Below are 13,777 nucleotides of genomic sequence, written 5' to 3'. Positions count from 1 at the left end.
CGGAGATTGCAGTGAGCCGAGATCACACCACTGCACTCCAGCCTGGTAGACAGAGTGAGACTCTGTCTCAAAAAAAAAAAAAAAAAAAAAAAAAAAGACAATCATCTGCAAGCTAGGAAGGTACCCTCGCCAGATAAGGGATCTGCCAGCACCTTGGACTTCTCAAGTTCCGGACCTGTGAGACACAAATGCATGTTGTTTAAGCCACCCATCTATGGTGTTCTGTTGCAGCAGCTCAAACTGACTGAGACACAGCAATGGATGGACTGATTTCCAGTGCCTCTGCATTGCTTCTAGTTTGGTGATGTTGAGGAGTGACCTTTGACACCTTTAAAATCATGAATGAAAAAACTGGTTTATTCACAATGATCCTTTGTGTATGGCTTATGCATCAGGAACCAAACGACTCCTTGAAGTCATGAAGTGAATAGATTGCATTTGAAAGAATGATAGCATTGGATACTAGACAAACAGGCCCTTACCAGGACAGAGATTCCAAAACATCTCTGATAGCCCATGCCAAGCACCCTCCATGTAAAACATTCTACTCGCTGTCTATCAGCCAAAACATCTCATTTGTAGACAGGAAATCACATTAGTAACCATGAAGTGATTTACCCGCACACAGCAATTCATAGATTTCAAAGTTCTCAATTCATAATATAACATTCTGATCATGAGATCAATGATTTCCAACTTACATGTGTAGACCAATCCCATCAGAATTATGTAGAAGCCACTTTAAAAAATCTGGATTGCTAGGCTTAGTGCATTAAACCTCCTGAGAGTGGCCCAGGACTCCGTATCTTTAAACTTGTCAGAAGTTTTTATGTGCAGCCAGGTTGGCAAACTACTAAAATTCACGCTACCTTCTCATGCTAATAAGGTGTAGAAACCAGAGAGGAAGATCATCCACCTCACAGCCCTGTGACTATTCCATTTGGTCTTTGCTAAGCATCCAGCCTTTTGGCTAGGGTTGTTAATTGAGAGTTCTTGCTCTGTGATTTCTTCCTTACTCTGTAAATGGTATCATGAGGAGTTGGGGTTGGGGGAAGGTTTGTATTTATTTCCCCTCTAACTTCTCTAGACAAATCAGCACAATTTCCAAGTTAGAAGGTGCTTTTTCCAATTTTGAGAACTTATGGTATCCTCCTAGTGCTGAAAACCCAGCTGTGCTCTTTCTGCTTCTTACATCATTGCTAGAAATAAAGATCTTGTAATCAAAAGTTGGCTGAAAGTTTGATTGATGTCACTTGAGGCACACATAGTCTACCCCATCCTTCTATCACCACTGTAAGGTTTTCAAGAGCAACATTTATTTTCCATTGGAGAAAATAAAAGAATGATTTGTTGAGTCCCAGAGAATTATCATGTCTTTGCCGATCAAGGGCACCTGGTGTCTCCAGTGGGTACTCCCTCAAGAATAATAACAACAACAGAAAAACAACAACATGTAGAGCACTTAAGTGCTAACTATTGTATAGAAAAATATACATCTATACTATTTTGTCCTCAAACACACTTTGTGTGATAGGGACTATTATTGTTTAGATTCTTGATTCCATCACTCCACATATTAGCCTCCTCAACCATCCCCAGCTCAGTAAATGATACCATCAGCTGTCCTGTTGCTCAAACTTGGAACTTAGAAGCCATCACTGATTCTATTCTTCCTCTCAATCTTACCTTTTTGCTCACCCCATCTGCTTTCTTCTAACCTGTCAACAAGTCCTGCTCCATCTCCCAGGTATTTCTGAAAATTGTCTCTACACTTCAGCATTACCACAAACATTAACACAAGCCACCATCTCTCACTTCCTAACTGAACACTCCACTTCTCCTCTGGATCCCTTCCCAGCCAGTCAGCGAACACCAGTCAGAGGGAACTTTCAAAAAAATAAATTTCCCTGTGTAGAACATTTCCATTGCTTCTGTTAGGAGGAAAAATGAAATCCAAAGTTCTTTCTTCAGTCTACAAGGTCCTGTGTGTTCTGGCCCCAATTTCTCCAACCTTATTCAATGCCACTTTCACCTTCCTTAATGCACTTCACCACCGACACTGGACTTAGAATCCCAAGCACAACCCATGACCTTTCCAGCCACAAGAGTTGATGCCATTCTCCCGAGTCATGATGCTTTTCTTTTTTTTAATCTTCTCCTGACTGGCTCCTTCTCTTTCTTCCTATCTAAGCATAATTCTTACCACCCCAGACCATCCTTATTTTGCCCCTCTAACTTTTTCTTTCTTAATCAAAGCATCTTTTTTTCTTTCATAGGATGCATACCCTGAATTGTTTTGTATATTGGTTTTACTTGCTTATCATCAGCTCCCACCATGGAAAAGAGCTTGGTGAGGGCAAAGCATTATTTGCTATGATATTCCCAGTGCACAGCACAATGCCTGGTACATAATAGCTGTCAATAAATATTGGTTCAATGAATGTATAGATGTTGATTTTATAGATGAGGTAGGATTTAGAAACATAAAATAACTTGCCTGGGGTTATCTAACTGGTTGATGGCACAGCAGAGATGTGCACTATGATGAGTCTCATGCCAATGCCTATATTATAATATGGAAGCACTCATGTTTCCACCAATGGAGCTACAGATAAATTACCTCTCCTCATTAGTGAGTTTGTGCTGAGGATCCCCAAATCCTATCATTTAGAATATCCCTAAAAAGAAGATGTAAGGGAAAGAGGCAATTGCATGATTTCCATTATACGAATTAGAAAACTAAAGCATTAATTTGTTGTGTTTTGTCTGATACATGGTCAGTTTTTGAACTGAAGTTAGAAAGCCTTTTCACTCAGAATACGGTTAAACCTCTTACTACACACAGTGTGGTACCTAAAGTAGCAATATTAGAATCACCAGGGAGCTTGTTAGAAATAAATCTCAGGATCCACTTCAGACTGACTCAACAAGAATGTGCATTTTTAAAAGACCCCCAAATAATTCCTATGCATATTAAAGATTGAGAAATAGTGATCTAGACCAATTTAAAAGACACAGTTCTCTACTTAGCCCCAAACAGAACCATCAGCACTTCCAAAGCCCATGCCAGTTTTCCTCTAACAAATTGCGGGCCTGGTTTCCCAAACAAATTTCCTAAATACAGAGTAAGTGGACTTCAGACATGGTAAGTCTGCAGCCCATCATAGTTATCATGCACTCTCTAATACTATTCTAGCCCTTTCTACAAGATGAAAAATAGTATCAGCAGGACCATCCAACAAGACATACTGGATTTGGCCTTCTTCTCTGACAAAGAAAAAAAAAAAGCCCCTTACAAAGCTCTCCTCACATGTAAAATAGAGCCTCTCTGAAAAAAAATGAGCCACCTGCTAACTCGTAAAAGTGTGTAGACTATTTTACTTCTACGTCCCACCCCTCACTTTTATCTTTGGACTTTCTTCTGCTAATTCTTATGTCTCCAGATTGGCAGGTACAATCATGCCTGGTCCCTAGGTTTGAACACCTAAACCCAAGTTTGGGGCCCCTTCTCCATTTTCCATTGCTGACGTCTTAATCATCTACATCTCCTTTCCTAGTCTCGCTCACTTCAAGTTCAACAACTCCCACTTCATCTCTTTTCATGAGTTTCTTCCATTCTCCATGCAGCCAACAGGTTTTTCTACCAAATATGCCCAGGTTACACCCCAAACTAAAAACAACATTTAATAGGAACCTCTTTCTTTCACCATTCAGTTACTTGTCCATTTACACATTCATTCAACAAAGATTTATTGAGCACCAAGGATATGCCTATTTATTATATTAGGTCTTGCAGTTGTAAAACCAAATATAAATATTATAATAGGGTTGGAATACTGACCTGAGAGAGGCACCAACACTGTCTGCAGGCATGAAGAATATCAGCAAAGGAAGACTTTGAGTGGGTTCACCAGGTAGAGAAGCAGAGGAGGATATGCCAGGCAGAGGGAACAGTGCAGGTGAGAACCCAGAGACTTTAAAAAGTCTTAGCCAAAAGTGTAAATGGAGAAATGGAGGAAATCTGCATATTCCCTCTACCTCTCCTTCCCTCCCTCTCTTTTCTACCTCTTGTTGGGGAGGGTCAGGGCAGGGGAAGAGCCTGAGGGAAGTCCACTGGAACAAAATTCTGGCAGAAAAGAGCAATACACTGTATACACTCAACTTCAGGGGACAGGTGATCTCATTTGTAAGAACTCCTTTTGTCATCTTCACAAAGTTTTTAGCACAAGAATTCCTCCAGGTGTTGTTATATTTCTGTTCCTGATCAGTCTGACTCACAGACAGGCATGATCAAAAGTGCTCACAGGTATATACACACACTCACACCCTCACTTGGGAAGTAACCACTGCAGGTCACTGTTGCTCCTTGAGAAAGCAATGTTATTTGCATGGTCCCTTATCTGGAAGCCACAGCAATGATAAGACCCTAGTCTGCTAAAGTGTCATCAGAACCTCTAAAAAGGTGTGGTATACCTAAGGACCTGGAATACACACAGGTGGATCCTGCATTGGCCATACTCCTGACATTACATTCCTTGATGTGGGCTGGAAGAAAAAGAGCTGATTACCATTTTCCTTGCCCTGACTGAAAAGGGAGAATTGGAAGTCACGGTGGCTTCAGCAGGCCTTTAGTGGCTGCACTGGGAGATTCTCATCAGGAAGAACATGTGGCAGAGTGGCTGAAAGCAGGTGCTCTGGAATCAGGAGATGTTAGAGCTCTAGCCTTGGTGCTTAATAAATCTCTAACTTTAAAAAAAAATCACGTAAACTCCATTATTCTCAGTTTTCTTCGCTGGAAAATAGGGATAGTCATACATTCTCCACAGGGTCATAAGTAGATTATGTGAGGTAGTATATTTAAAGTATGCAGTTCAATGAATGGCACATGACCACGATCAACAAGCAGCGGAAATTACTAGCCATGCCTGATGATCAGAAGATCTGCTCAGCCACACTCCTCTCTCTCTCTCTGTCTCTGTCTCTGTCTCTGTCCCTCTCTCTCTCTCTCTGTCTCTCTCTCTGTGTGTGTGTGTGTGTGTGTGTGTGTGTGTGTGTGTGTGCGCATGTGTGATGAGTATGGAATGTTGACATTCTGCTCATTTTCTCCACCCTGCTTAATTCTTCATATTTCTGTCCCACCCAGAATCCCTCAGGAGACAGTTCATGAATCAGTTTGACCTGGCCTGACCCCATCACTAGAGAGCAAAAGCAAAACCACAACCAAAATGTTCACTCAATGGGCTGAAGAAAGTGTGAGCCAGAGACACAGGAGGAGTAGGACAAACGAAGACCAGAAAGAACAGCAGGGGGTGAAGTTATGGGTTGAATAAAGTCCTACTGGTTTATATATAACAATTAAGCTCTTACTCAGGTTTCTAAAAATTTACTCTGATTAATAGAAATTAGTAGTCAATATAAAACAGCAAGTTTTACAATGTGATGCTCTCTAGTTTGGGGTTGAAGTTAACAGGTAAATTTACGAATTCAACAAGGGCTGAGTTTGAAGTGAGAGCATGCATGCCGGTCACCAGGCCCCTTGAAGCCTGCAGTCAAGATCTGGTCTGCAGCTAGGTGTGTATATGAGTGGCCAAGGCCTGGGGCAGAGATTCAATCACTGTGAAGCCAAAAGAGGCTTTAATAAATTAGCCTAAAGCTCACATTATCCTACAATGGCAAGAGATTTGAGGATTCCAAGGATAAATTTTGAATGTATTTACTATAAACACTAATTATAAAGCCAGGCAAGGTCTTATTGGAAAGAAAACACATTTCTATTTCTCACAGTTACATGAGTGTACATAGAGATTAATGTGTGTTCTTTCCTTGAGCAATCATAGATAGAACATGTGTATACACGTGTGTAGGTTTAGCACCTATTCACCTATGTATAGGCACATCGCTATGACACAGAGCTTAACAATTAGGTAGATTACTTTTATAATTTTTTAAAAGCTATGAATCCAGGATACTTAATGAGTTTTATCTTGCCTTATCTGCACTGTTTTCAGTTGATTAACCAAGTCTTTCTTTCCCTTCCTAGGATAGGATAAAGTCAGTTTGAATCTTCCAGAGTTTCAAGCTATGGTTCAAAAAGATCAAGAGCCTAAAAATCTGGGTAATGTCTCCAGGACATGCCCTTGCCCTTCTCCTTCCAGACCAGCCTGACTTTATTTGCTCATCCTAATTTTTTAAATTATGACCAGCTCTATCTTGCTGATTACGTGGTTTCTTTTTCTCCCTCTTTCCCCCATTTTCCTTGATCTACTTGAAGCCACTGTAGTACTTGGTCACTTCTTGAGTTGTCAGCAGGATGATATAAAGCAGACAGAGAGTGTACTAATTGGGGGAGAATAGTACATTTTTAAAAATTTAGTAAACTTTCTATTTTGGTGTGTGTTTTCTTTTATAGGCAAGGGAAATGCACTTTTTCCACTGGTAATTGAAGACCTGTACCTCTGACCTTGAATGCCAATTCCAGTCTTCCTGGACTCTGCTATTTTGTTTTTTTAAAATTTGTTTTGTTTTGTTTTGTTTTTAGCATAGGAACCAACCACAGATGGGAGACAATGGCCACTGATAAAAATGTAGCTGAGTATACTCCATGTTAAAGAAGAAATTTCCCTATTGCACCAGAAGGATAGCCCAAACGGCAACAGTCATTTTGTAAGAGCCATTAACCTGGTAGAAATTATGATGGTGTTGATGATGATGGTAATGGTAATGATAATGATAATGATAATGATGATGGTGATGATCATAAACAGCAGCAGTGTTGATGAACTGAAGCATAATATGACCAAAAATTTCGCTCAGTTCTTTGCATCTATTATCTCATTTATTCCTTACAAAAACCAGTGAGTACACCTATTATTTCTATCCTGTAAATCAGAATAATGATGTTCAGTACAGATCAGTAACTTGCTCAAGGTCAAAAGGCTAATAAATAGTGGAGTTGAGATTCAAATTTAGATCTCAATAATGCCAGACCCTGTATAATTAACCACTAAATGAAGACATAAATCTTGGACTAAGAAAACCCTTCTTAGCCATTCTTTAGAAGTTTTAGGGATGTGTTTAATTCTAAAACTTAATTCTAGAAATTCTAAAAAAGTTTTCCAAATATTCCAACTTCAAGGGAGAACTAGATCCAGTTTTCTTGGATGTGAATGGATAACAATGAACCAAAACCCATCAAGAAGGAGAGAACAAAACCTTGGCTCCTCATGCAGACCAAAAGTTATTCAGGTATTATTCTAACAGTGCCCTAAGTGCTGTCTACTAAGTCCATGTCTGTGTAACAGTTGTGTTTTAATATATCACTGCTTTTTTTTTCTGATGGTAATAAATTGTTATGTATCTACCACTTCTTGCAATGATGTTTTACCAAAGTGTTGGCTCTTCTCATTGTGGAGATAGAAAATAAAATAGAAATGTTTGGGGCTAGAAATCACTCAATTATTTCTGTTTATTTTACGAATGCAGGAAAGGGCTGAGAGAAATGAAGTGATTTGCTGAAACAAAAAGCCTTTGTAGCCAATAGCACAGTTTCTGGAGTCAGAATGGTTTTCATCCTAATTTTACCATTTATTGGCTGAGTGATCATGGGCAGGCTACTTAACCACACTGAGTCTCAGCTTCCTCATCTATAATAGGGGATAATAATAATATATTAAAATATTATAATTACTATATCAAATTATATACTATTATATAATAATATATTTTACTATACTATTATTTTGTTAATGATAAAATGTATTACTGTTATGACAAATTATGGGGTATTGTGAACAAAATACCTAGCATATATAGCACATAGTGACAAATCATCATCACCATAGTCATCCTCATCAATACCCAACAGAACAGAGCCCAGGCTTTAAGCTTTTTAACACTGCCACACCAATCTTTCTATGTGTGTGGAAACGAGTCAAATATACACACCCAGCTCCAGTCCATCTCAGGCTCTCCCCCAAGTTAGGTCAGACAAGGTTTCACTAAAGGCATTCACCAACCAAACATTTGTTAAATAATAAATAGTCAAAATGTGAGGCCTGTTAATTTCAGCCTTGACTTTCATTTGTGTTTATAGAACTTAAACAGATTTACATACTTTGGAAAAGTTGATGCTGTGGGCAACCCTCAGAAAGGATGGATGTTTACAATTACCCAAAAGAAGATCTGACACTACAGCACCCCACAGATGGCATCTTGATGAGTGACTTATAGAAACAAAGATTGTCTAACTAAAGTTGGAAGGTTTGAATCATTTAGAAGTTAAATTAATTATGGGCTCTAATGACGTTAACCTAACCTTCACACATAAAGATAACACATAATGAGAAAAAGGCAACCATGGAAGTGAAAGATAAGGGAGAACATAATATGGTCATAATGATAAAATATAAGTCAATCACACTTACTTTAGCTTCCCAGGAAATCAGGTTAATGAAACAGCAAAGGAATGATTAACAATGATGTGTATGTGGAAGTAAATTGCATAGGAGAAAAAAGAAAGGGTCTTAAAGGAGAGTTTGTGCATATTCTACAATGTGACAAGGAAAGAACTCCTGAAACTACATATACTTTACAACCTCCTTGGAGTTACAATTTTGCTTACATTTTCTCTATTACCCTCAAAAATAAAAAAGTCTCAAAGAGACGTGTTAAAATCTATCATGCAAAAGTGCTGCTACAAAAATTTTAAATAGAGAAGCCTTATTCTGGATCTTTCAGGAAAGTCAAAATTTCATAACTGATGTTAATCTAACAGGAACAAAAGTTTGACTAGACCAGTGCTTCTTGACCTTGGCTGTACATGGTAGCAACTTGGGGAACTTTGGAAAATACAGATGTCTGGACCCCACCCCCAGAGATTCTGATGTAATTGGTTTGGGGTGTGACCTGGACATTAGGATTTTTAAAATCTCCCTGGGTGATTCTCATGAGCAGCCAAGTATGAGAAGCATCTTTCTGGTGAGCTTGTTGAGAGGTAATCCTTTTTCTGTTACTGTTAACTTGCAAAGAGTGGCACTAATCAGGCATAAATGTCTGTTGAATAAATAAAATTAAAACTGTCTTTGAAGAATGACCATTCTTTCTATGTCGTTGAGATAATTGCTAGAAAAAAATACTACATATATATGTTTAAAGTTCTCATTCACTCTAAAGCATTTGAAACAGGGATCTCTATTACCTTGTAAGAAAACCTCTCCTCTTCTTCACTATTTTTAGCATCAACTTTCACATCAAAATTCTATCATAAGTTTGCATATAAATGCAATGCTTTTACCCATTTAGAAAGTATTGAATACCTACCAGTAAATAACTAGTCATTGGGCACAAGATGCTAAGCAAAATATTCATGGTCTATTTGCCAATAGAGATGAGTAACCAGATCATTTGTAATCAGTGAGATAAGTGATATCATCAGAGAAATTTGGTGTACAATGGCAGCCTATGAGAGGAGGCCTACAGTCTGGGGAGACCTGGTAAACTTCCTGGACAACGTCACACCTACACTAAAAATAAGAGAGTAAGAATTAGTCAAGCAAAAGGTTACTGTCAGGGAGAGCTCTGGGAAGAAGGAATTCCATGTCTGAAGGCCCCGACTGCCATGGCTTCCATGAAGATATAAAAGAACTCCAGTAGTATTAGAGCCTATGCTAAGAAGGTTGTGTAAGAGCTGAAGGGAAGTGGTCTGCAGGGAAGATAGTGAGCAATGAGGCTGGAGAAGTAAGCAAGGCCCTGCTAGATTGTGCAGGCACTGAAACTATCTTAATATTCAACTTTTTGCCCTTAAATAAAGTGGCAGGTAGGCTGGTCATTCATTTTCATGTGGGGAAATAACAAAACTGGATTTGAGGTTTTTGAAGGCCATTTTTGCTGCAAAGTGGTGAATATATTGAAGGGAAAAGGACTGGAGACAGAAAGATCAGTTCAGAGGTGAGAAATTATAATAGTCTATTATAGAGACTCGACAGCAGGGATGGAGAGAAACAAGCATATCTGAGTCAGTAAGATAATGACAGAGTTGATAACTGATTTGAGAGAAGGTAAAGGGCACTGAAGAGTCTCAGGTGATGTGCACGCACCCGGTTCAACCAGCTTCACAGAACACAGAAAGACATGCATGTTTGAAAGGAATTATAATAGGCTCTGTTTTGCATAGTTAAGAGTTCAAGATGTAGACAGGATATCTAAGCGGCAACATCCATAGGCAGTTGGTCTTATGGGCCTTATGGCCCTTAAGGGAAGATACTATATTGGCAGGTATGAATTTAGGAACCATCAGCATGCAGATGGTAACTGAGGCTACAGGGTAAATGAGCATCATGCCTGACAAGTTGGAAAAGAGAACTCAGAAAAACATCAACTTTAAAGAAATGGGCAGAGGACTAAAAGCAGAAAAGGAAATCAAGGGTGGACAGACAGGAAGAAGGAACATGAATCAGGGAGCAAGATGGAAGAGAATCAAGGAAGAAGAGTTTCAAGAAGGAAGGTGTGGCCAACAACTCTATAACAAAGATCCTGACTCCATTTTTTGAGGTTGGACTGCCCAGGTCTTATTTATGTGTCTGTCTTTATTCCTAACCCAGAGACTGCCACAGAGCATGCAGGGGATGAATATGTCATCTGTGACATCCCTGGGTAGAATGAGACAAAGCTGGAACAGGGATATCAGAGGAAGTCAAATCCAGCACTTATCATTCTTTTGTCTTGAAACCATGGACTTGAGAAGCAGCAGGAGGGGAATGTATTTGGCTGATATTTTAGTAATTGTTTTCTTCTTTTAAAAAAAGATGAACAAAAAGTAATATCTGGCATAGCATATGTTTTGAACTTCAAAGTTTGTAAAATGCTTTCACGACATTGCCCGACATTCAGCCTCAAAACAACATTGTTGGATATAAATAGTTACTACTTCCCACATTATAGATGCAAAAACTGAGATACATGGACGTTGAGTATTTTGCTCAGGGTCATGCAAACAAGTTGCAAATATAACCCTCAAAAAATTTTTTTTACTACACTGTACAGTAGCATAAAATTATCATGTGCCCATTCTCTCTGGATTGATTTCCCTTCTGCTTTTCTCAATTTCTTCTCTTTGTGCTTGCATGTCCTAGAAAGAAGTTGAGGGCCTCGTTTGTACAATGCTGGGCTTTTTCCACATGCAAGGAACAAGGCTGACATAGTTCACTGAGTAAACATGAGCAGCAAGTGGCAGTGATTTATGCTAGACTTGCAAACTTCTGATTACCAATCCGCTACCTGCTATGTAAACAGGTGTAAACTAAGATTTAATCAGCTTACATAACACAGTAAATAATTTAATCTTTCCTCAGCATGGTGCTTGTGAATGTCAACGTTTAAGCCCAAACTGATGCTGACATTGTGATGCAAGCATCTACTTTCTCAGTCAGAAAAGCTGTGTCCAAAAATGTCCCTCAAACCCAGAACTCCACCCAGAGTTCTGGGTGGAGGCCTCGTTTTTTCCCAACATAAAGCTGAGACATGGCCCAGAAAACTGGTGATGATCTTGCTGTCTTTAATTCCTCCCAGTCCTGAGACATTTCTCTGGCCCCTGGTCATTTATTCTTCATGGTACTATTCTGCAGATATCTGAGGTGGCTGCTGGTGTGTGAAAAAAGAGGCAAGACTAGAGAGAAAAAAAGCAAGAAAACAGCAGCCTTCAGGGTAATTGTAGTAACGTTTTCACTTGAAGATTACCTGGGTACTCACTGCCTATGCAAATTGCCTCTAGATGCTATGAAAATCACATGCAAATATGCTCTTGGTTGTCAAAAACTGTTTACTGCATCTGCTAGAGACCACTGAACCAGGGAGTGTTGCCTCCTATGAATTTTTCATCAGTATTGTTTATGTTCTAATCAGCCTGGCCCTTCCCTCTGGTGGAAAGGGCAGGGTATGGGCTTGCTCTTCCCCTCCCACTTATGAGCATGGGCCTTTTCTAGAGTGGAAGGCCCTGGGAGAGGCCATTGCTCTATTGGCCAAATGTTAACATGGTTGAGAGATCAACTAGAGAAAGGGTAAATGGGAGTCAGATAGCTTCCTGATTTTTTTTCTGTCCCTTTAGACCATCCTAGCTTACAAGTAAAGGTTGTATGCCCCGGCACCACTGGTAATACCATGGCTAGGATTTTGTTAGTTCAAAAACAAAATCTTAAAAGAATACATATTGACAAGCTTTGAACTAATGTAGCTAGGTAAGTGCTAGGTAAGAAACAGATTTGGTTTCTCCTGTAGCTTCATAATTTATGGTAGAGAAAGAATAGCTACTATTTCCTAAATGCAAGGAGTTTCTTTCCCTGAAAGTTTTTTGTTCACTCATAAAAAGTTTCTTTTTCTGAAACAATTTATTGAGTAATTGGCACAAGCCAGGCACTGGGCTGGATATTGAGTTAACCTTGAGTTGGATATTGAGTTGAAGGTTGAATTATCTTTCAACTCAATACTGATGAAAGCATTATTCTAAACTTAAAAGGATAAGAAGGAGACCTAGAAGAAAGGAAGGAGACCAAGACCCAAGGAGTTAAGTAACTTGCCTGAGGTTACTCAGCTGATAAAGGGGAGATGAGGATTTGAACCCCAAGATGACTCTAGTGGAAGCCCTTCCTCTTAAATTATATTATAAAGTTTTTGTTCTTTCAGATCCCCCACGACATTGGAAGAAAAGTGTTTCTGGCCACAGGTCTAGGAGTGCACATACTTAAAATTCAGGAAGGAGAAAGCAGAAAGACATAATAACAATATTAATAGCCAGTTGAGTTTTATATTTTTAAAGTAAATATACTGAATTTTATGTTTTATTCATATCATTCATTTAGTTCCTACATCAGCCCTAACTGGTAGATATATTTTTTTGTTATCATCATCCCCTTTTTATAGAAAGAAAATTGAGGCAGAGAAAGGAATTTTCCCAATATCCACAGCTCATAAGGGTCTGCACTGGGGACCAGGCCAGGCCTGCAGTTGTAAACTGGACTGACGAGTATAGGCCGACACAGAGTTGGATTCAGGTGACACATACAACACTTGGGATGCTGCTAACTCCTACTTTCAGGGAAAGCGATCATTAGGGCAGAAATTATTTTAAAAAGTACCCAAGTGAGACTGTGGGATCTTCTATGGGACAGAATACATTTACAGAAAGCACAGCAGGTCACCTACCTGTCGTGACTGGAGAATATAGTCCTGCAGGTAAAGAGAGATAGTACAGAAAAACAAACATAACAAGCAGCGAGGTAGGTAGAACTCCAAAGACCAGGAACAATTCAACTTACTTCCTGACTTTACCCTCTGCACTTTCTGCCACATAGTACCCTGGTTTGCATTCATATTTGCAGATGGTGCCCACGTCATGGTTGTCCTGGAGGCAGTGAGGCAGGAGCAAGTTGGCATTCAGAATAACAGGGGGAGCATCACACTCCAACTTGCAGTAGACTTCAGGGAGAGACCAGAGACCATCTTCAAGACATGTCAGCCATGGGCTCAGTCCTGACTCCAAGAGAGAGAAGCACAAGATGCTTAGAACAGAGAGCCCAGAAAGATAATCATAGCAGATGAAATAAAAACCTCTCAACTTACTGGTGTCTTTCAAAAGTCACATTATTCTTTCTTGAGTAGCATCTCAAAAATCCCATGTCAAATGTTTGTCCTACATCTTTTTACTTATAGAGCATCCAGTGTGATGCTCTTACATAAAACAGAGGTCAGATAAATATTTCTTGACCCAAATGAAAGAAGGGCTACC

The 13,777-nt window shown here is 39.4% G+C and overlaps 1 protein-coding gene across 2 annotated transcripts in view; it reads right to left on the bottom strand.

Moving 5' to 3' along the window:
* LOC105484475 (pappalysin 2) overlaps positions 1-13,777 on the bottom strand; it is a 305,327-nt gene that overhangs the window by 66,484 nt on the left and 225,066 nt on the right. For both annotated transcript variants that reach the window (XM_011746126.2, XM_011746125.3), the window contains exon 17: positions 13,308-13,521. In XM_011746126.2, the coding sequence (XP_011744428.2) occupies positions 13,308-13,521 (214 nt within the window). The remainder of the gene's footprint in view (positions 1-13,307; positions 13,522-13,777) is intronic.

Source organism: Macaca nemestrina, chromosome 1 (genome assembly GCF_043159975.1).
Source record: "Macaca nemestrina isolate mMacNem1 chromosome 1, mMacNem.hap1, whole genome shotgun sequence".
Taxonomy (NCBI): Eukaryota; Metazoa; Chordata; class Mammalia; order Primates; family Cercopithecidae; genus Macaca; species Macaca nemestrina.
The sequence above is the reverse complement of the archived record's forward strand: the minus strand, read 5'-3'. Positions and strand labels throughout refer to the sequence as shown.